We start from the raw sequence: 23105 nt of genomic DNA on the forward strand, positions 1-23105 counted from the left end.
GTTCCCCTGTCTTTAGGTAGCTGGAGGGTTAGGGTGTCTTTAGGTAGCTGGAGGGTTCGGGTGTCTTTAGGTAGCTGGAGGGTTAGGGTGTCTTTAGGTAGCTGGAGGGTTCGGGTGTCTTTAGGTAGCTGGAGGGTTCGGGTGTCTTTAGGTAGCTGGAGGGTTCGGGTGTCTTTAGGTAGCTGGAGGGTTAGGGTGTCTTTAGGTAGCTGGAGGGTTAGGGTGTCTTTAGGTAGCTGGAGGGTTCGGGTGTCTTTAGGTAGCTGGAGGGTTAGGGTGTCTTTAGGTAGCTGGAGGGTTAGGGTGTCTTTAGGTAGCTGGAGGGTTAGGGTGTCTTTAGGTAGCTGGAGGGTTCGGGTGTCTTTAGGTAGCTGGAGGGTTAGGGTGTCTTTAGGTAGCTGGAGTGTTAGGGTGTCTTTAGGTAGCTGGAGGGTTAGGGTGTCTTTAGGTAGCTGGAGGGTTAGGGTGTCTTTAGGTAGCTGGAGGATTCGGGTGTCTTTAGGTAGCTGGAGGGTTCGGGTGTCTTTAGGTAGATGGAGGGTTCGGGTGTCTTTAGGTAGCTGGAGGGTTCGGGTGTCTTTAGGTAGCTGGAGGGTTCGGGTGTCTTTAGGTAGCTGGAGGGTTCGGGTGTCTTTAGGTAGCTGGAGGGTTCGGGTGTCTTTAGGTAGATGGAGGGTTCGGGTGTCTTTAGGTAGCTGGAGGGTTCGGGTGTCTTTAGGTAGCTGGAGGGTTAGGGTGTCTTTAGGTAGCTGGAGGGTTAGGGTGTCTTTAGGTAGCTGGAGGGTTAGGGTGTCTTTAGGTAGCTGGAGGGTTCGGGTGTCTTTAGGTAGCTGGAGGGTTCGGGTGTCTTTAGGTAGCTGGAGGGTTCGGGTGTCTTTAGGTAGCTGGAGGGTTCGGGTGTCTTTAGGTAGCTGGAGGGTTAGGGTGTCTTTAGGTAGCTGGAGGGTTCGGGTGTCTTTAAGTACCTGGAGGGTTAGGGTGTCTTTAAGTAGCTGGAGGGTTAGGGTGTCTTTAGGTAGCTGGAGGGTTAGGGTGTCTTTAGGTAGCTGGAGGGTTCCCCTGTCTTTAGGTAGCTGGAGGGTTAGGGTGTCTTTAGGTAGCTGGAGGGTTAGGGTGTCTTTAGGTAGCTGGAGGGTTCCCCTGTCTTTAGGTAGCTGGAGGGTTCCCCTGTCTTTAGGTAGCTGGAGGGTTAGGGTGTCTTTAGGTAGCTGGAGGGTTAGGGTGTCTTTAGGTAGCTGGAGGGTTCGGGTGTCTTTAGGTAGCTGGAGGGTTCGGGTGTCTTTAGGTAGCTGGAGGGTTAGGGTGTCTTTAGGTAGCTGGAGGGTTCGGGTGTCTTTAAGTACCTGGAGGGTTCCCCTGTCTTTAGGTAGCTGGAGGGTTCCCCTGTCTTTAGGTAGCTGGAGGGTTCCCCTGTCTTTAGGTAGCTGGAGGGTTCCCCTGTCTTTAGGTAGCTGGAGGGTTCCCCTGTCTTTAGGTAGCTGGAGGGTTAGGGTGTCTTTAGGTAGCTGGAGGGTTCGGGTGTCTTTAGGTAGCTGGAGGGTTAGGGTGTCTTTAGGTAGCTGGAGGGTTCGGGTGTCTTTAGGTAGCTGGAGGGTTCGGGTGTCTTTAGGTAGCTGGAGGGTTCGGGTGTCTTTAGGTAGCTGGAGGGTTAGGGTGTCTTTAGGTAGCTGGAGGGTTAGGGTGTCTTTAGGTAGCTGGAGGGTTCGGGTGTCTTTAGGTAGCTGGAGGGTTAGGGTGTCTTTAGGTAGCTGGAGGATTCGGGTGTCTTTAGGTAGCTGGAGGGTTCGGGTGTCTTTAGGTAGATGGAGGGTTCGGGTGTCTTTAGGTAGCTGGAGGGTTCGGGTGTCTTTAGGTAGCTGGAGGGTTCGGGTGTCTTTAGGTAGCTGGAGGGTTCGGGTGTCTTTAGGTAGCTGGAGGGTTCGGGTGTCTTTAGGTAGATGGAGGGTTCGGGTGTCTTTAGGTAGCTGGAGGGTTCGGGTGTCTTTAGGTAGCTGGAGGGTTAGGGTGTCTTTAGGTAGCTGGAGGGTTAGGGTGTCTTTAGGTAGCTGGAGGGTTAGGGTGTCTTTAGGTAGCTGGAGGGTTCGGGTGTCTTTAGGTAGCTGGAGGGTTCGGGTGTCTTTAGGTAGCTGGAGGGTTAGGGTGTCTTTAGGTAGCTGGAGGGTTCGGGTGTCTTTAGGTAGCTGGAGGGTTAGGGTGTCTTTAGGTAGATGGAGGGTTAGGGTGTCTTTAGGTAGCTGGAGGGTTCGGGTGTCTTTAGGTAGCTGGAGGGTTCGGGTGTCTTATAGTTACACACACACACACACAGTAGTGTGTATATAGATGTGTATAGTTACACAGTACGAGGATATATAATATATATATTATTATTATAATAATATATATATTATATAATTTATATATATTATATATTATTATTATAATATATAATATATATTATAATAATATTATATATAATATATATATATAAATTATATAATATATATATTATATATTATAATAATAATATATAATATATATTATATTATATATTATTATTATAATATATAATATATATTATAATAATAATATATAATATATATTATAATAATATTATATATAATATATATAAATTATATAATATATATATTATATATTATAATAATAATATATAATATATATTATATTATATATTATTATTATAATATATAATATATATTATAATAATAATATATAATATATATTATAATAATATTATATATAATATATATAATATATATTATAATAATATTATATATTATAATAATATTATATATAATATATATATTATATATTATAATAATATATAATATATATATTATAATAATAATATATAATATATATTATAATAATATATATTATATATTATAATAATATATAATATTCCTCTGGACTGTAAAACTTTATATGTGTAAATGAGGGAAATGGCTCCAAACAGGAAGTGATGATAACGACCAATGGAAACCTACGTGATGAGAGGATGACATTAAACATGAGACTGCAGGAGGAGCAGGAGCAGGAGCAGGAGGAGCAGGAGGAGCAGGAGGAACAGGAGCAGGAGGAGCAGGAGGAACAGGGGGAGCAGGAACAGGAGGAGCAGGAGGAGCAGGAGGAACAGGAGGAGCAGGAGGAGGAACAGGAGCAGGAGGAGCAGGAGGAGAAGGAGCAGGAGGAACAGGAGGAGCAGGAGGAACAGGGGGAGCAGGAACAGGAGGAGCAGGAGGAGCAGGAGGAACAGGAGGAGCAGGAGGAGGAACAGGAGCAGGAGGAGCAGGAGGAGAAGGAGCAGGAGGAACAGGAGGAGCAGGAGGAATAGGAGCAGGAGGAGCAGGAGGAACAGGAGGAGCAGGAGGAGCAGGAGGAACAGGAGCAGGAGGAACAGGAGGAGCAGGAACAGGAGGAGCAGGAACAGGAGGAGCAGGAGGAGCAGGAACAGGAGGAGCAGGAGGAGCAGGGGGAACAGGAGGAGCAGGAGCAGGAGGAGCAGGGGGAGCAGGAACAGGAGGAGCAGGAACAGGAGGAGCAGGAGGAGCAGGAGGAACAGGAGGAGCAGGAACAGGAGGAGCAGGAGGAGCAGGAGGAACAGGAGCAGGAGGAACAGGAGGAGCAGGAGGAACAGGAGGAGCAGGAGGAACAGGAGGAGCAGGAGGAGGAACAGGAGCAGGAGGAGCAGGAGCAGGAGGAGCAGGAGGAGCAGGAACAGGAGGAGCAGGAGGAGCAGGGGGAACAGGAGGAGCAGGAGGAGCAGGGGGAACAGGAGGAGCAGGAGCAGGAGGAGCAGGAGGAGCAGGAACAGGAGGAGCAGGAGGAACAGGAGGAGCATGAGGAGCAGGAGGAGCAGGAGCAGGAGGAACAGGAGGAGCAGGAGCAGGAGGAGGAACAGGAGCAGGAGGAGCAGGAGCAGGAGGAGCAGGAGGAGCAGGAACAGGAGGAGCAGGAGGAGCAGGGGGAACAGGAGGAGCAGGAGGAGCAGGGGGAACAGGAGGAGCAGGAGCAGGAGGAGCAGGGGGAACAGGAGGAGCAGGAGCAGGGGGAACAGGAGGAGCAGGAGGAGCAGGGGGAACAGGAGGAGCAGGAGGAGCAGGAACAGGAGGAGCAGGAGGAGCAGGGGGAACAGGAGGAGCAGGAGCAGGAGGAGCAGGGGGAGCAGGAACAGGAGGAGCAGGAACAGGAGGAGCAGGAGGAGCAGGAACAGGAGGAGCAGGAGGAGCAGGAGGAGCAGGGAGGGAAACATGGGACAAACGGACATGATGATGATTCAGGAGATGAGACTCCTCTGATGCTGTCGCTCCTTTTTTCTTTTGTTTTTTTATTTGTTCCATTTTATTTTTTGTTATTTCATTTTGTTGTTAAAAAAAAGGAAAAACTGATAAAAATCAAAGTAAAAAAAAAAAGGTTCATTATATTTGAATTAACTTGATCAAATTTAAATGTAGTTACATTTTATTAAATGTTTAACTTTCATTCTCAAGTTAAACCAAACGTCTCAGTGTTGCTGCTGCTCGCCTGTTTCCCACAATGCATCTGTGTAGTTTAGGGTAGTGACTGAGCGCCGCTGGAGGCTGATGGATAAATGTATAATAAAGCAACCAGAGAACAGCCCTTTACTCCTGAGCTCCCCCTGGTGGTTGGGAGGAGCACTGCCATCTGAGTTCAGTTTATTAATGACATCCTGAAGTTGATGCTCGCTGATCTGAGGACTGATGATGTCAGAGACTCACATGGTGCTCAGTGATGATGTCAGAGACTCACATGGTGCTCAGTGATGATGTCAGAGACTCACATGGTGCTCAGTGATGATGTCAGAGACTCACATGGTGCTCAGTGATGATGTCAGAGACTCACATGGTGCTCAGTGATGATGTCAGAGACTCACATGGTGCTCAGTGATGATGTCAGAGACTCACATGGTGCTCAGTGATGATGTCAGAGACTCACATGGTGCTCAGTGATGATGTCAGTACCCACCTCATATCTCTCTGTACAAAGAGAAAAATGAAGGTTGGAAGGATTTGGGGAAAATAGTTCAACAAGGGGAAAATGCAACTGACTGGGTAGCTACACCAGTAAACACATGGACTAGTGCATCCACAGGCCTGTTCAAAAAGGCCTTATTTTGGCAAGTCCAAGTACAGGAGGGAATACATTTATGTCCATCAAAACAGTGACATGTAATGCTGACCGCAACAGAAGAAGATCTGTTAAAGGATGTTCCTGATAAACTATGGTCTAAAGGACCAACAGACGTCGGCCTAGTAAACAGAGTCTTACCTGTACAAATTAGACCAAAGACTGAATACAGACCCTGTGTTAGACAGTATCCACTAAAGCAAGACGCTCTTGAAGGAATTAAGCCAGTAATTGAAGACTTAAAAGCAGCAGGAGTCATAATAAAGTGTAACGACTCACCCTGCAACACCCCAATATTCCCAGTCCAGAAACAGGCACCATCTGTAGGATGGCGCCTGGTTCAAGACCTACAAGCAGTAAACAACGCCGTAATTCAGAGAGCTCCATGTGTTCCAGATCCCTATACATGGCTAAACTCTTTAAGACCAGATGCTAAAGTATTTACCATTGTAGACATCAGTAATGCGTTCTTCTCTGTACCTGTAGACACAGACAGACATTTACCTTTGGAGGTCAAAGATACACCAGGTTGCCTCAAGGCTATTGTGAAAGCCCAACTATTTACTCTCAAGTAATGAGCTAGTACGGCAAAACTCCAACCTCCAGGAGGCAGTCAGGTCCTGATATACGTAGACAACGTATTATTAGCCTCACCTGATCTAGAGACATGTAAAGAAGATACTTTAGCATTACTAAAACACCTAGCTGAAGAAGGCAAAAATAAACTTCAAATGTGTAAAATACCTAGGACATAACTTAAGTGAAAGACTGTAATCCTTCAAGCCCCAAAACCTTTGACTAAGAAACAGATGATGTCATTTCTGGGTCTGACTAACTATTGCAGAAATTAGCCTTTATGGCTGTGGAAACAAGTACTACTATAGTGTTGTTTCACCCTTTGACTTTAAAAGTACCACATGCTGTTTCAGCACTACTGCTACAAACAAATATGACATTTTTGTCTTGCATGTCTACCCTGCTCTCGCAACCACACCTTACTATTGAAAGGTGCATAACCTTAAATCCAGCCACTCTGTTACTATTACCAGAGGATGGTATGAAACATGATTGCCAAGAATTAGCTGAACAAATGGCAAAAAATAGAGCTGATTTAAAAGACATGCAACAACAAAGCCCACAATCTGAAAAGGAGAAGTTGGAACAAAACGACATCTATATATGACCAAACAATAAACCTATCCTACCAAAAAAACTTTACAAATGGACGGCAGTATGGAGCCATGGTGTAACACATGTCTCAACAGGAGGGATGGTAGGACAGATACATCAATACTACACTACTTACCGATTCAATTCTTATTCAAAACATTTTTGTAGAGCATGCTTAATATGTGCTAAATATAATCTACAAGGAAAGCTGAGACCATGTACAGGATGTTTCTCTATACCTCAGTATCCATTTGAAATTATCCACATGGACTTTATAGAATTAAACCAAAGTGAAGGGAAAAGTATTGTCTAGTCATAATAGATGCATTTTCAAAATGGATTGAACTGTTTCCAACTAAACATCCAGATGCCTTGACGGTGGCAAAAGCACTTTGCAAAGATATTATTCCCAGGTTTGGAATTCCTGAGAAGATATATAGTGATAATGGAGCTTATTTTATTAACAAAGTGTTTAAAAAGATTGATATAATGTTTTACATAGATTTGAAGAATTACTGTGCATACCACCCTCAAAGTGCAGGATTAGTGGAAAGAATGAATAGAACAATTAAAAATAGACTAAAGAAATGCATGGAGGAAACAGGAAGATCGTGGACACAATGTATAGACCTGGTCAAATTGTATATTAACATTACATGTACTTCTGGATTGACACCTTATGAGACATTGTTTGGAAGACCTTATAGGTTACCTACATTTAAGAATCAAAGCAAATTGACGATGAAGCCAATCCAGCATAGTACATGAGGAGTATATAGGAGAAGTAAAAGTAGAAATAAACTGATGAAAATCCATTTGTTCTCAACAGGGGAAACAAATTAGTGGAACCAGAAGAGTGAGTGCTAATACAAAGCATAAAAGAAGAAACATAACAACCGTCATGATAATACAGAAATAACTGAAAGAATAACATATTTGTAAAGGCTCATTTTGACCGGAAACTCCCATAGGGAAGGTGAGCAGAAGACTGATAATAAGGTGGACCCAGATATTTAGAGTCTGGGTAAACCTGAAAGTCAGTGAAGTATTTATAAGACACCAACCTCAGTAGAGGAGTATTTCGGCCAAAATGACTCCTAGATGGCTGTGTGACGCCATCCGCTGTTGGATGGGGTCCATCATTGCGATCTTGATCATTTTATTTGTTTGGCATTTATGGGAGCGACCTAAAACTGAGATATCCACTGTTACTGGGAACCAGACTCAGCACCAGGACAGTACTGAAGCTCTCTGATTAATAGATTGATAGTTATCACTATTTCACCTGTGGATGATGTTGATCCTGGCTGGTAAATAAGGCAGGAAACAAAACTTAAGTGTATTTGTGCTCATATAACATGAACTTACTACTGAAAATCTTTCGGAGTGGTTGACATAAGTGATATGAGAATGTGGGCAAATATGTGATAAACAGGAGGGAAATGTTGGAATAATTGTATATATGTTATCTCATATTTTGTCTTTATACTTTCTAAAGATGTTATTATCTTGTGCGAGAGTTGTGTGTGTGTGTGTTTTTCAGGAAGTTACACCTGGCTGACGTAACTGCAGGTCGATGACTCAACCGCGATATCAAAAGAGGAACTACAGCCTGACCGCAATATTGACCGAAACCTAATAATAACTGGTTTCCAGGGCGATGTCGAGAAAGAGAACGTTCATGTGTTGATGCAAACATATTATCATAACTAACCCCCCCCTAATAACAGCCTTACAGTACCCCCCCTAATAACAGCCATACAGTACCCCCCCTAATAACAGCCATAGCGTACCCCCCCCTAATAACAGCCATACAGTACCCCCCCTAATAACAGCCATACAGTACCCCCCCCCTAATAACAGCCATACCGTACCCCCCCTAATAACAGCCATACAGTACCCCCCCTAATAACAGCCATACCGTACCCCCCCTAATAACAGCCATACAGTACCCCCCCCTAATAACAGCCATACAGTACCCCCCCTAATAACAGCCATACAGTACCCCCCCTAATAACAGCCATACAGTACCCCCCCTAATAACAGCCATACCGTACCCCCCCTAATAACAGCCATACAGTACCCCCCCCTAATAACAGCCATACAGTACCCCCCCTAATAACAGCCATACAGTACCCCCCCTAATAACAGCCATACCGTACCCCCCCTAATAACAGCCATACCGTACCCCCCCTAATAACAGCCATACAGTACCCCCCCTAATAACAGCCATACAGTACCCCCCCCTAATAACAGCCATACAGTACCCCCCCCTAATAACAGCCATACAGTACCCCCCCTAATAACAGCCATAGCGTACCCCCCCTAATAACAGCCATACAGTACCCCCCCTAATAACAGCCATACAGTACCCCCCCTTATAACAGCCATACAGTACCCCCCCTAATAACAGCCATACAGTACCCCCCCTAATAACAGCCATACCGTACCCCCCCCCTAATAACAGCCATACAGTACCCCCCCTAATAACAGCCATACAGTACCCCCCCCCTAATAACAGCCATACAGTACCCCCCCCCCCTAATAACAGCCATACCATACCCCCCCTAATAACAGCCATACAGTACCCCCCCTAATAACAGCCATACAGTACCCCCCCTAATAACAGCCATACCGTACCCCCCCCTAATAACAGCCATACAGTACCCCCCCTAATAACAGCCATACAGTACCCCCCCTAATAACAGCCATACAGTACCCCCCCCTAATAACAGCCATACCGTACCCCCCCCTAATAACAGCCATACAGTACCCCCCCTAATAACAGCCATACCGTACCCCCCCTAATAACAGCCATACAGTACCCCCCCTAATAACAGCCATACCGTACCCCCCCTAATAACAGCCATACAGTACCCCCCCTAATAACAGCCATACAGTACCCCCCCTAATAACAGCCATACCGTACCCCCCCTAATAACAGCCATACAGTACCCCCCCTAATAACAGCCATACAGTACCCCCCCCTAATAACAGCCATACAGTACCCCCCCTAATAACAGCCATACAGTACCCCCCCCTAATAACAGCCATACAGTACCCCCCCCTAATAACAGCCATACCGTACCCCCCCTAATAACAGCCATACAGTACCCCCCCTAATAACAGCCATACCGTACCCCCCCTAATAACAGCCATACAGTACCCCCCCTAATAACAGCCATACAGTACCCCCCCCTAATAACAGCCATACCGTACCCCCCCTAATAACAGCCATACAGTACCCCCCCTAATAACAGCCATACCGTACCCCCCCTAATAACAGCCATACAGTACCCCCCCTAATAACAGCCATACCGTACCCCCCCTAATAACAGCCATACCGTACCCCCCCTAATAACAGCCATACAGTACCCCCCCCCTAATAACAGCCATACAGTACCCCCCCTAATAACAGCCATACAGTACCCCCCCTAATAACAGCCATACAGTACCCCCCCTAATAACAGCCATACCGTACCCCCCCTAATAACAGCCATACCGTACCCCCCCTAATAACAGCCATACAGTACCCCCCCTAATAACAGCCATACCGTACCCCCCCTAATAACAGCCATACAGTACCCCCCCCTAATAACAGCCATACAGTACCCCCCCCTAATAACAGCCATACAGTACCCCCCCTAATAACAGCCATACCGTACCCCCCCTAATAACAGCCATACCGTACCCCCCCCTAATAACAGCCATACAGTACCCCCCCCCTAATAACAGCCATACAGTACCCCCCCTAATAACAGCTGATATAAAACATTTTATTCATATTAAACATCTTCTTCTTCATCATCTTCATCATCATCTTCATCTTCTTCTTCATCTTCATCATCATCTTCATCATCATCATCATCATCATCATCTTCATCATCATCATCATCATCTTCATCTTCTTCTTCATCTTCATCATCATCTTCATCATCATCATCATCATCATCATCATCACCACGTTAAACCACTTTTCTGCTTTTAGTGTAAAACATTTAAAAAAAGAACATTTGTGACTTTTGTTGATTTATTTATTTATTAGTTTTTAAATCAGTAACATTGATCATGAAAATAAGGATTCTGTAAACCCTCACAGTCTGTCAGCTGATCAATCAATCAATCAATCAATCAATCAATCAGAGCGGGAAGATTTCATGATTTAATGATTTAATGATCAATATCAACACAAATCAATCAGATTCACATCATGATGCAGATAATTATTGATTATTGATCAACCTGAATGTTTCAGTGAGGAGCCGCAACACATCATACAGGAAGTTTAATATTAATATAAGTTACTATGGCAACCACTGTTTATCAAATCAGCTGTGTGTGTGTGTGTGTCTGAGTGTGCGTCTGAGTGTGTGTGTGTGTGTCTGTGTGTGTGTGTCTGTGTCTGTGTGTGTGTCTGAGTGTGTGTCTGAGTGTGTGTGTGTGTCTGTGTGTGTCTGTGTGTGTGTGTGTCTGAGTGTGTGTGTCTGTGTGTGTGTCTGTGTGTGTGTCTGTGTGTGTCTGTGTGTGTGTGTCTGTGTGTGTGTGTGTGTGTGTCTGTGTGTGTGTCTGAGTGTGTGTCTGAGTGTGTGTCTGTGTGTGTGTGTGTGTGTGTGTGTGTGTGTGTGTCTGTGTGTGTGTGTGTGTGTGTCTGTGTGTGTCTGTGTCTGAGTGTGTGTCTGAGTGTGTGTGTGTCTGTGTGTGTGTATGTGTGTGTGTGTGTGTCTGTGTCTGTGTGTGTGTGTGTCTGTGTCTGTGTGTGTGTGTGTGTGTGTGTGTGTCTGTGTGTGTGTCTGTGTGTGTGTCTGTGTCTGTGTGTGTGTGTGTGTGTCTGTGTGTGTCTGTGTGTGTGTGTCTGTGTGTGTGTGTGTGTGTCTGTGTGTGTGTCTGTGTGTGTGTCTGAGTGTGTGTCTGTGTGTGTGTGTGTGTGTGTGTGTGTGTGTCTGTGTGTGTGTGTGTGTGTGTGTGTGTGTCTGTGTGTGTGTGTGTGTGTGTGTGTGTGTGTGTGTCTGTGTGTGTCTGTGTCTGAGTGTGTGTCTGAGTGTGTGTCTGAGTGTGTGTGTGTGTATGTGTGTGTGTGTGTGTGTGTGTCTGTGTCTGTGTGTGTCTGTGTCTGTGTGTGTGTGTGTGTGTGTGTGTGTGTATGTGTATGTGTGTGTGTGTTGTTTACTGTTTTCATTATAGAACCTGCAGCACTCTAAAGGCCGCTATGTTCGCTATGCGCGCAATGCAGGACACTCGATCCCCCCCCCACCCCCCCCCCCCGCTCCACTCCAGCCCCCAAAACAAACGTCCATACATGGCACTGAGCTGGCCAGGGGAGGGAAGGGGGGGGGGGGGGCGTAGCTATAAAAGCCAGAAGGAGCTGAGGACGGAGGTTTGAGAGTCAGACGGCTCAACCTCCGTAAAGCTCAGTGTTTTATTGTGAAGGCTCAGTGTTTTATTGTGAAGGCTCAGTGTTTTATTGTGAAGGCTCAGTGTTTTATTGTGAAGGCTCAGTGTTTTATTGTGAAGGCTCAGTGTTTTATTGTGAAGGCTCAGTGTTGTGGTCATGCCGTGGCTGCTTTCCTCTCAGCTGGAGCTGCTGTCGTCGTCTCCGTCGGAGCGGCAGTGCGAGCGGACGGCGTTCAGCTTCTACTGCGCCGTGCGGGAGCTGCAGCCGGTCTGGCTGCTGGAGGAAACGCGCAGGATGGAAGTGTTCTGCTGGGACGCCGGCCGGGCCGCGCGCCTTCTCCGCCTCCGAGGCGTTGCTGTACGCCGTGGTGCACGACCATCAGGACTACGCTCGGTACCTGCTGGACAGGTACTCGCTGAGCGCGCTCACTGCGCCGCGCTGCAGCTTCTGCAGCCGCCGCAGCGGCGGCGCCCCGCACCTGAACGTGGCCGTGCGCTACAACCGCATCTCCGTCCTCGCCATGATAGTCGAGGCTCTGAAGGACTACGACGCAGAGGAGGCGCGGCGGGCGTACCTGGACAGCTGCGGCGGCTGCGCTCACGGTGCGGACGCGGGGAAGACGGCGCTGCAGGTTGCGGTGGAGCTGTCGCGGCCGGACTGTTTGCTGCTGCTGCTGGTTCACGGCGCGCTGCCGCACGGCCTCGACGCCGCGCTGCAGCGACTCGACACCGCCGCTGCCGGGGAGCGCCGGGACGCGCAGCGCTGCCTGGACTTCCTGCTGCTCTTCCTGCCGGAAGCACCGGCGATGCGCCACCTGCAGGACGAGACGCCGCACTGGCAAAGCCTTCTGGGAAATGAAGTGTTTACCTGGCTGTGCGGTTTGGCTCCGCCCCCCCTGCTGCTGCAGGCTCTCAGGACTTTGGCCCGCTCCGTCCCGGGTCAGATCTCACACCTGCCCGCTCTCCTCCAGCCACTCAGCTGGCCCTGACAACCGTCACCATGACAACAGACTATGAACACTGCTGTGATCGGCTGATTTGTGAATGATAACCTGTCATGTGACGCCTGGATGTAAATAATGTATTTAATGTTTAATGTTTAATAAACTGAAGAGAAAAAAAGTCATGTTTGAAATGTTTTATGGGGCAAACAGGGGCCATTGAGCTGGGGGGGGGGGTCCCTGAGCCGGGGGGGGGGGGGGGGGTCGCTGAGCCGGGGGGGGGGGGTCCAACCAATAACCTTTGATCCTGCTTCAGTGTTTAAAGACGTTTATTTAGTTGATGAATGAAACAAACAGTTCTGATTGGCCGGCAGCTCAACCAATCAGCTTACAGCAGCTAGACAGAACACTATAGTCCTTCATCGGGTTTATTCACATGTTCACAGTTCTGATGGATTTTGGGGGCGAGCTCCAGTTGGGGGGGGGGGTCCAGTATGAGACGAACAGGTGTGAATCTACCTGAGGCAAACAGGAAGAGAACCAGCTGTCCCTCCAACCTGGACTCATGTGGACCGGTCCCTTTAAATCCCTGTTAGCTCCTCTGATCAATATTCAATACATGGAACCAGTCAGAACCAGTTAGAACTAGTCAGAATCAGTTAGAAGTTAGAACCATTTAGTCAGAACCAGTTAGAACCAGTTAAAACTAGTTACAACCAGTTAGAACCAGTTAAAATCAGTCAGAACCAGTGAGTTCCAGTTAGAACCATTTAGTCAGAACCATTTAGTCAGAACCAGTTAGAACTAGTCAGAACCAGTTAGAACCAGTTAGTCAGATCCAGTTAGATCCAGTTAGAACCAGTCAGTACCAGTTAGAACCAGTTAGAACCAATCAGTAACAGTTAGAACCAGTTAGAACCAGTCAGAACCAATCAGTACCAGTTAGAACCAGTCAGAAGAAGTCAGTACCAGTTAGAACCAGTTAGAACCAGTTAGTCAGATCCAGTCAGAACCAGTCAGAACCAGTTAGAACCAGTCAGAACCAGTTAGAACCAGTCAGAACCAGTTAGAACCAGTCAGAACCAGTCAGAACCAGTTAGAACCAGTTAGAACCAGTTAGAACCAGTCTCTGTAGTCCTTCAGAATAAAGTGCTCTCAGTACAAAGTCTCAGTTCACTTCATTTCCCAGCAGACACCTGGGCTCCCTTTTAGCGGCCATCTCTGTAAGTGATGTCACTGCCTGCTCAGTGTCAATATGACATCACTGTGACATCACAGCATGCCGCCAAGTAAATCCAGACACACTGAACAGCGGTGACATCACAGTGATGTCACGGGTCAGATGAGCTCCCATTCGTCGTCGGCGTCATCCCCGCTGAGGGGGGGGGCGGAGGGGGCGGGCCTACAGGGAGTCTGTGGGAGGAGCTTCGTCAGCCGACGGGACAATCCACCAATCGGAGTCACTGCCCACAACTCGTCATCCGGAGTCACTGCAGAGAAAAAAACACACCTGAGTCACCTGGAACCAGAACCAGTACAGACCCAACACAGAACCAGTATAAACCAGTATAAACCAGTATGAACCCAGTATAAACCAGTATGAACCAGTATAAACCAGTATGAACCCAGTATAAACCAGTATAAACCAGTATAAACCAGTATGAACCAGTATAAACCAGTATGAACCAGTATAAACCAGTATGAACCCAATATAAACCAGTATAAACCCAGTATAAACCCAGTATAAACCCAGTATAAACCAGTATAAACCAGTATGAACCCAGTATAAACCAGTATAAACCAGTATAAACCAGTATAAACCAGTATGAACCCAGTATAAACCAGTATAAACCAGTATAAACCAGTATGAACCAGTATAAACCAGTATGAACCAGTATAAACCAGTATAAACCCAGTATAAACCAGTATGAACCAGTATAAACCAGTATAAACCAGTATAAACCAGTATTAACCCAGTATAAACCAGTATAAACCAGTATGAACCAGTATAAACCAGTATAAACCCAGTATAAACCAGTATAAACCAGTATAAACCAGTATGAACCAGTATAAACCCAGTATAAACCAGTATAAACCAGTATAAACCAGTATAAACCCAGTATAAACCAGTATAAACCAGTATGAACCAGTATAAACCAGTATAAACCAGTATAAACCCAGTATAAACCAGTATAAACCAGTATGAACCAGTATGAACCAGTATAAACCAGTATAAACCCAGTATAAACCAGTATAAACCAGTATGAACCAGTATAAACCAGTATAAACCAGTATGAACCAGTATAAACCAATATAAACCCAGTATAAACCAGTATGAACCAGTATAAACCAGTATGAACCAGTATAAACCAGTATGAACCAGTATAAACCAGTATGAACCAGTATGAACCAGTATAAACCAGTATAAACCAGTATGAACCAGTATAAACCAGTATAAACCAGTATAAACCCAGTATAAACCAGTATAAACCCAGTATAAACCAGTATGAACCAGTATGAACCAGTATAAACCCAGTATAAACCAGTATGAACCAGTATAAACCAGTATAAACCAGTATAAACCAGTATGAACCAGTATAAACCAGTATAAACCAGTATAAACCAGTATGAACCAGTATAAACCAGTATAAACCAGTATAAACCCAGTATAAACCAGTATGAACCAGTATAAACCAGTATGAACCAGTATAAACCAGTATAAACCAGTCTCACCAGTTAGCCAGTTGGCGTTGCCGGGGATCTTCTTCCAGTAATCTCCGGCGGGGTTTCGGTCGGAGACGCCGTAACGTCGAGCCAGATCTCCGTTTACACACCGAACCCAAACGGTCCTACAGCTCAGAACCAGCTGACCCACCACCAGACCTGAGACAGGTGAGACAGACAGGTGAGAGACAGACAGACAGGTGAGAGACAGACAGGTGAGAGGCAGACAGACAGGTGAGCAGGCAGACAGGTGAGCAGACAGACAGGTGAGAGGCAGACACAGGTGAGAGACAGACAGGTGAGAGGCAGACAGACAGGTGAGAGGCAGACAGGTGAGAGGCAGACAGACAGGTGAGAGGCAGACAGGTGAGAGGCAGACAGGTGAAAGACAGACAGGTGAGAGACAGACAGGTGAGAGGCAGACAGACAGGTGAGAGACAGACAGGTGAGAGGCAGACAGACAGGTGAGCAGACAGACAGGTGAGAGACAGACAGGTGAGCAGACAGACAGGTGAGAGGCAGACAGGTGAAAGACAGACAGGTGAGAGGCAGACAGGTGAGAGGCAGACAGGTGAGAGACAGACAGGTGAGAGACAGACAGGTGAGAGGCAGACAGACAGGTGAGCAGACAGACAGGTGAACAGACAGACAGGTACCTGGAACCAGCTCCCAGTCCGTACCGACCGGCATCTCGTGGCTGAGTCCGGTTCTGACGAACACGCTTCCTCTGTTGTCCAGAGTCCAGAGCAGCCGATCGTTAGGACTCGTCTGAATACTGACCAGCTGCACTCCTATTGGCTGCAGGGAGACATGACATCACACTTACCAGTGCAGGTGGGCAGGGGCGCATTAACATCACTGGAGGCCCCTGGCTACAGAACTATGTGAGGCCCCTGGGCTACAGAACTATGTGAGGCTCCTGGACTACAGAACTATGTGAGGCCCCTGGGCTACAGAACTATGTGAGGCCCCTGGCTACAGAACTATGTGAGGCCCCTGGGCTACAGAACTATGTGAGGCCCCTGGCTACAGAACTATGTGAGGCCCCTGGACTACAGAACTATGTGAGGCCCCTGGACTACAGAACTATGTGAGCCCCCTGGGCTACAGAACTATGTGAGGCCCCTGGGATACAGAACTATGTGAGGCCCCTGGGCTACAGAACTATGTGAGGCCCCTGGCTACAGAACTATGTGAGGCCCCTGGCTACAGAACTATGTGAGGCCCCTGGACTACAGAACTATGTGAGGCCCCTGGCTACAGAACTATGTGAGGCCCCTGGGTTACAGAACTATGTGAGGCCCCTGGCTACAGAACTATGTGAGGCCCCTGGGCTACAGAACTATGTGAGGCCCCTGGCTACAGAACTATGTGAGGCCCCTGGACTACAGAACTATGTGAGGCCCCTGGACTACAGAACTATGTGAGCCCCCTGGGCTACAGAACTATGTGAGGCCCCTGGGATACAGAACTATGTGAGGCCCCTGGGCTACAGAACTATGTGAGGCCCCTGGCTACAGAACTATGTGAGGCCCCTGGCTACAGAACTATGTGAGGCCCCTGGCTACAAAACTATGTGAGGCCCCTGGGCTACAGAACTATGTGAGGCCCCTGGGTTACAGAACTATGTGAGGCCCCTGGCTACAGAACTATGTGAGGCCCCTGGACTACAGAACTATGTGAGGCCCCTGGACTACAGAACTATGTGAGGCCCCTGGCTACAGAACTATGTGAGGCCCCTGGCTACAGAACTATGTGAGGCCCCTGGACTACAGAACTATGTGAGGCCCCCGCCCCTAAGTGGTTCACACACTTTATTTGCCTAAAAAACCTCAATACAAGGTCTTTGGCTCTGTGCTGTTTATAGGTACTCACTCACTCACACATGCACTCACACATGCACTCACACATGCACTCACACACACATGCACTCACACATGCACTCACACACACATGCACTCACACATGCACTCACACACACATGCACTCACACATGCACTCACACACACATGCACTCACACATGCACTCACACACACATGCACTCACACACACAATTACAACACCACTTGTGTGTGAACGCTTCATTGTCGAAACTATTAGGCGATGTGTTGTCTCGTCTGCCGTCTACGAAGCTGCGTGTTGGATATATAAGGTGTGATTTATGGGGGGGGGCCTCTCGGAGGAGTGGGGGGGGGGCCTCTCGGAGGAGTGGGGGGGGGGCTCTCGGAGTGGGGGGGGGGGCTCTCGGAGGGGTGAGGGGGGGCTCTCGGAGGAGTGAGGGGGGCCTCAAGGAGGAGTGAGGGGGCCTCTCGGTAGAGTGCGGGGGCCTCTCGGTGTCGCACCATCGCTTTTACCAACAGATGTCACTGTAGTACAGCGTCATGCATGTTACGGTCGAGTGTTCATTACCCTTAAAGCCCCCCCATGGTGGAGGCCCCCCCATGGTGGAGGCCCCTCCCATGGTGGAGGCCCCCCCATGGTGGAGGCCCCCCCCATGGTGGAGGCCCCTCCCATGGTGGAGGCCCCCCCATGGTGGAGGCCCCCCCCATGGTGGAGGCCCCTCCCATGGTGGAGGCCCCCCCATGGTGGAGGCCCCCCCATGGTGGAGGTCCTGGGGCTGCAGCCCAGGTTAGCCCGTTCACGGTCTATGTGGATCAGTACCTGTGCAGGTGGGTCTATGTGGATCAGTACCTGTGCAGGTGGGTCTATGTGGATCAGTACCTGTGCAGGTGGGTCTATGTGGATCAGTACCTGTGCAGGTGGGTCTATGTGGATCAGTACCTGTACAGGTGGGTCTATGTGGATCAGTACCTGTGCAGGTGGGTCTATGTGGATCCAGGCCGGCAGCATCATGCTCGGGTTCATTGGTTGAGTTCCAACTCTGAAGTAAACGACTCCTCGACTGTCGACGGCCCAAACGTTCTGACTGCCACAGCTCACACTGACCAGCCGCACTGCACCTGCAACACAGGTAACATGTGACCTGAGTACCTGCACACACCTGCACACACCTACACACACCTGTAGCACACACCTGCACACACCTGCACACACCTGCACATACACACACCTGTAGCACACACCTACACACACCTGTACACACCTACACACACCTGCACACACCTGCACACACCTACACACACATATACACACATATACACAGGAGAACCAAGGAAGTATCAAGGTGATCAGGCTGGTTCACCTGGGCGGGGGGGGTTGGCCTACCTGTATAAAACCAGCTGGCCCACTCAGTCTGTCTCTCTCTCTCAGCAGAACCTTGATTCTTTCTTTGTTTGTTTTATTTTGATTAATTTATGTACAGAAGTGTATTTAATAAATTACTTTGGTTTTGGTTTACCTTAACGGTGTGTTTTCCTCCGGACTGTGGTTATGGATTGTGAGTCAGTTCAGTTGGACCTAGTTTATTTTTATATTTGTGAGGGTTTTTTTTTTTCTTGCAACTATTGGTAGGTGGCATTTGTTTGTTGCTAGGGTTTTGTTTTGGGGATTTGACTGTTTCTTGAAGGAGAATTACACATGCTGGTTTTTTCTGGTAGGTAATGGAATTGGGGAGAGTTTTGGTGCTCGGTTTGGTCCAGTTGTAGTATAGTCCTTATAAGGAGTCTATTTCCCCCTGGTAGGCTTATCAGGTTCTACTTGTAGAGCCTGGCGGGTATCATGTGGCTGTGAAAGTGAGTAGAGCTATATGCTCAGGTTCACGTCAGTGGGGTGCTGGTGGTGGCTGCATAGCAGGTACTTTCCAGTCCCACTGAGTTTGTGATTAAAGACCCTCGTAACAGCCTGAAGACTAGGGTTGAGTTAGATAGTTTTTGTTCTTAGTTAGCGGGGGTTTTGGACTTCCTTGTTTGTGGCTACTTAAAGTTGTTTTTCTGGACCATTGTGTAACTGGGTTTTGGTTAAGTGAGACATGGCCTCTGTTGTGGAGGATTTTTTGTCTTCTCCTTCTGAGGAGCTTTTGGAGCAGTGCACTAAGGACCAGCTCTTGAAAATTGCTGAACACTTTCAGATTGAAGTTCCTGATAAAAAGCTGAAAGACACCATCAAAAAGACTGAAATCTAAATTGCTGGATGATGGTGTGTTGCTGATTGAGGAGGTGACTCAAAAGCCTGTGGTTTCACAGGGTATTTTGACCTTTGAACAACAAAAGAAGCTTTTATTGCTGCAATTGGAGCATGAAAGACTTAAGAACGACAGACAACTTGAAATGGAGGTGTTGAGGCAAAAAACTGAGATGCATAAACTTGAGGTTCAACAATATAGGCTTGAGATGATTCGGGAGGGAAAATTGGCAAGTGAGGGATCGGTTCAAAGAAAATGTGAATATGAATTTGATGTTGGAACTAATCTCCGTTTGGTCCCACACTTTACAGAAGCTGATCCGGACCTCTTCTCTTTGTTTGAGAGGGTTGCTGAGTCCAGGCGATGGTTGGATGCAGAACGCACTCTCCAATGTGTGTTCACGGGTAAGGTGCAGGAGGTGTATGCAGCTCTATTGCAGGACAATTGTATCAAGTATGAAAAGGTTAAGGCTGCGGTTTTGAGAGTGTTTGAGTTGGTCCCTGAGGCCTATAGACAGCGCTTTAGGAACTTCAGGAGACAAGATGCCATGACACATGTTGAGTTTGTTCGGGGTCTTGCGACTCAGTTGCATCGCTGGTGTAAGTCAGCAGGTGTGAATACATTTGAAGAGTTGTGTAATTTGGTAATTCTTGAACAGCTTAAGATCTGTGTGCCCAGTGGCATTGCCAACTTCATTAATGAAAGGAATCCTAGGACTCCTCATGATGCTGCTGTGCTGGCTGACGAATATATTCTGACTCATAAGACTACATTTTCTGACATTGTCCCAGGTGACACGGGTTATAGGTCTTGCCCTACTGTTAGAGGTAATGGGGGAGGATTGGGGTCAGATGCAAGTCATTATGAGCGTCAGCCTTGGAAGAATTCTGTTTCTAGTCGTACTTGTAACTATTGCCAGCGCGTGGGACACTGGAAGAATGAGTGCCCTGTGCTTAAGGCTAGGACTAGGCCCAATCATGGGTCTGTGACATCCAGTGCTTTGGCTGCCCCAGTGTGCAAGACGGTTTCAGTACTTCCTGAGACAGAACAGTTGCCAGTTATGTCTGCTAAGTCTGATTACTCTGCATTTATTTCCGAGGGGTTTGTGTCTCTTCCAGGGTCAGATGAGAAGGTTGCAGTGACCATTTTGAGAGATACTGGTGCTTTGGATTCTTTGGTGTGTGAGTGTCTTACATTTTTCTGCCAACACAGACACAGGACAGTTTGTTGTGGTTCGTGGGATGGGGTTGATTCCTCTTTTTGCTCCTTTCCACAAGATCCTTTGCAGTCCATATCTTATGGTGAATTAGTAAAAGAACAAGCTCTTGATCCTTCTTTAAAGGGACTTTAAGTGTCTCCTGTTGAGGAGTTAAAAAACGCTTCTCTCGGATACTTTGTGCAGAATGATGTTCTGGTGAGAAAGTGGGTCCCACATTGTGATGACTACATAGGGAAACCCGTTGTGCAGATAGTCGTTCCTCAACCATTTAGGCAGATGGTGTTAAAAGTGGCACATGATGATGTGGCAGGGCATATGGGTGTTAGGAAAACGTATGCCCATCTTCTGCAGCATTTTTTCTGGCCACGCCTTAAGAGGGATGTTTCAGCTTATGTTAAAACTCGTCAGTTGACAAGTAAACCAAATCAGAACATACCTCCTGCACCTTTGTGTCCGATTCCAGTGATTAGTCATCCAATGGAATACCTAAATGTGGATTGTGTGGGACCGTTGCTCCTTCGAAGTCTGGATGCCAGTACCTGTTGACTGTCATGTGCCAAGCTACCCGCTATCCCGCGGCATACCCTTTGCATTCAATTACAGCAAAGGCCGTAATTAAGGCTCTGACTCAGTTTATGTCTGTATTTGGCAATCACTACAAAGTGATCAGGGTTCAAATTTTACCTCAAAGGTGTTTTCCCAGGCTTTGAAACTGCTCTGCATACGACATAATATGTCGCCTGCTTACCATCCAGAGAGCCGAGGTGCATTAAAACGTTTTCATCAGACTTTGAAGTCACTTTTGCGTTCTTTCTGTGTCCAAATGAGCCGTGATTGGGAAGAGGGGTTGCCTTGGCTGTTGCTTGCGGCTAGGGAGGTTGTTCAGGACAGTACAGGATTTAGCCCCAATGACCTCATCTTTGGCCATACTGTCCGTGGTCCACTGACAGTGTTAAAATCAGAGTGCCAGTCATCTGAGCCACCTCAGAGTCTGTTGGAATATGTGAACTGTTTCAGGCACCGACTGTATGTGGCGTGTCGGTTAGCAAAAGAGAACTTAGGTAATGCCCAAAAGAAAATGAAAACTACGTTTGATCAGCGAGCTGAGCTGCATCAGTTCAGTACAGGGGATCAGGTGCTGGCCTTGTTACCTGTAGTGGGGTCCCCATTTCAGGCTAGGTTTTCTGGTCCTTTTACGGTGGTGAGGCAGGTTACTGAGCGGGATTACATGATTTCTATGCCTAAACGCAAGACCAGACTTTGTCATGTCAACCTGCTGAAGCCTTATTTTGGGCGTGAGCCTTCGCCGTCGGAAACTGTTAGGCCTGAATCTGGGGTGAATCCTGTTCTCTGTGTTGGGATGGTGTCAGGTGAGGTTCCTTCTGATGTGGGGAAAGCTGGAGGGGAATTATAACCAGATGATTGTGTGTTGCAGGGAAGGTTAAAGAATTCAGTGGCATTAAGGTCTTTAACTTCACTTTTCAAACATTTAGATGACTGCAAACAAGGAGAACTAAGTGCTCTGATTAACAATTACCCTGAGTTGTTTTCAGATACACCATCATGCCCAGATCTAATAGAACATGACATTGATGTTGGTACAGCTGAGCCAATTAAACAGCGTTTCTATCGTGTTTCCCCTGACAAACGGGAGCACCTGGATTGAGAGGTACAGTATATGTTGGAGAACAACATTGCCGAACCCTCTAATTCTAGCTGGGCCTCACTTTGCCTTCTTGTGACAAAACCTGACTCCACCTTTCGACCTTGTACAGACTTTAGAAGGTAAATAACGTAACCAAGCCAGATGTGTTTCCTTTGCCACGAATGGAGGATTGTGTAGACCAGGTTGGTGCAGCTAAGTATGTTTCAACATTTGATCTATTGAAAGGTTTTGGCAAGTTCCATTGTCTCCAAGAGCCCAGGAGATAAGTGCCTTTATAACTCCCTCAGGACTGTACTGTAGATATATGCTATGAATTGGCCACTGCTAAAATATCAGATAAGGGGATTAATTACTTTGTTGTTTGTTTCATATAAATATGTGGTCCTATGTGTAACAATTGGAAAGCAGTAAGCTTGTTGTGTAATAAGAATGCATCCCAGCTGGAAGACAGTTTACCCTGAAGTGTAATTAAATAGGTAGATTCTTGATGTTGACACGTCCCACTTGCATAGGTTAAAGGTTTATTATTAACAGGAGATCGGGGTCAAACATTCAGTCAGAGCCCTGACCATCCTGTGTTAAACGATGCAGAACTAACCCTTAAAACCCCCCACAGCATTGTGTAGTTTCAGAAGAAGGGGGTCACATGGAAGTCACTATTGCGCCTGTTTAAGGAGGTCACAGGAAGGTCACATATCCTGGACTGTGAGAAGATGGAGGATGGAGTCAGATCAACAGCCAATCAGGAGACGACAGCACCTCACACA

At 47.2% G+C, this 23105-nt stretch overlaps 2 protein-coding genes across 2 annotated transcripts in view; one reads left to right on the forward strand and one right to left on the reverse strand.

Annotated features, from left to right (window-relative positions):
• Positions 1–11655: 11655 nt before the first annotated feature.
• ankrd9 (ankyrin repeat domain 9) lies at positions 11656–12847 on the forward strand. The gene is given in 2 exon segments (XM_062415166.1): positions 11656–12037; positions 12039–12847. Coding segments are annotated over 2 exon segments (831 nt in total). The 5' UTR covers positions 11656–11863; the 3' UTR covers positions 12696–12847.
• A 111-nt stretch (positions 12848–12958) lies between these two features.
• Positions 12959–23105, reverse strand: part of tecpr2 (tectonin beta-propeller repeat containing 2) — a 44952-nt gene continuing 34805 nt past the window's right edge. The window contains exons 24-27 of the mRNA XM_062415159.1: positions 18184–18332; positions 16028–16169; positions 15381–15530; positions 12959–14137 (exon numbers count right to left, since the gene is read on the reverse strand). Of these exons, the coding sequence (XP_062271143.1) occupies positions 13986–14137; positions 15381–15530; positions 16028–16169; positions 18184–18332 (593 nt within the window). The 3' untranslated portion in view covers positions 12959–13985. The remainder of the gene's footprint in view (positions 14138–15380; positions 15531–16027; positions 16170–18183; positions 18333–23105) is intronic.

Source organism: Scomber scombrus, unplaced genomic scaffold (genome assembly GCF_963691925.1).
Source record: "Scomber scombrus unplaced genomic scaffold, fScoSco1.1 SCAFFOLD_57, whole genome shotgun sequence".
NCBI lineage: Eukaryota > Metazoa > Chordata > Actinopteri > Scombriformes > Scombridae > Scomber > Scomber scombrus.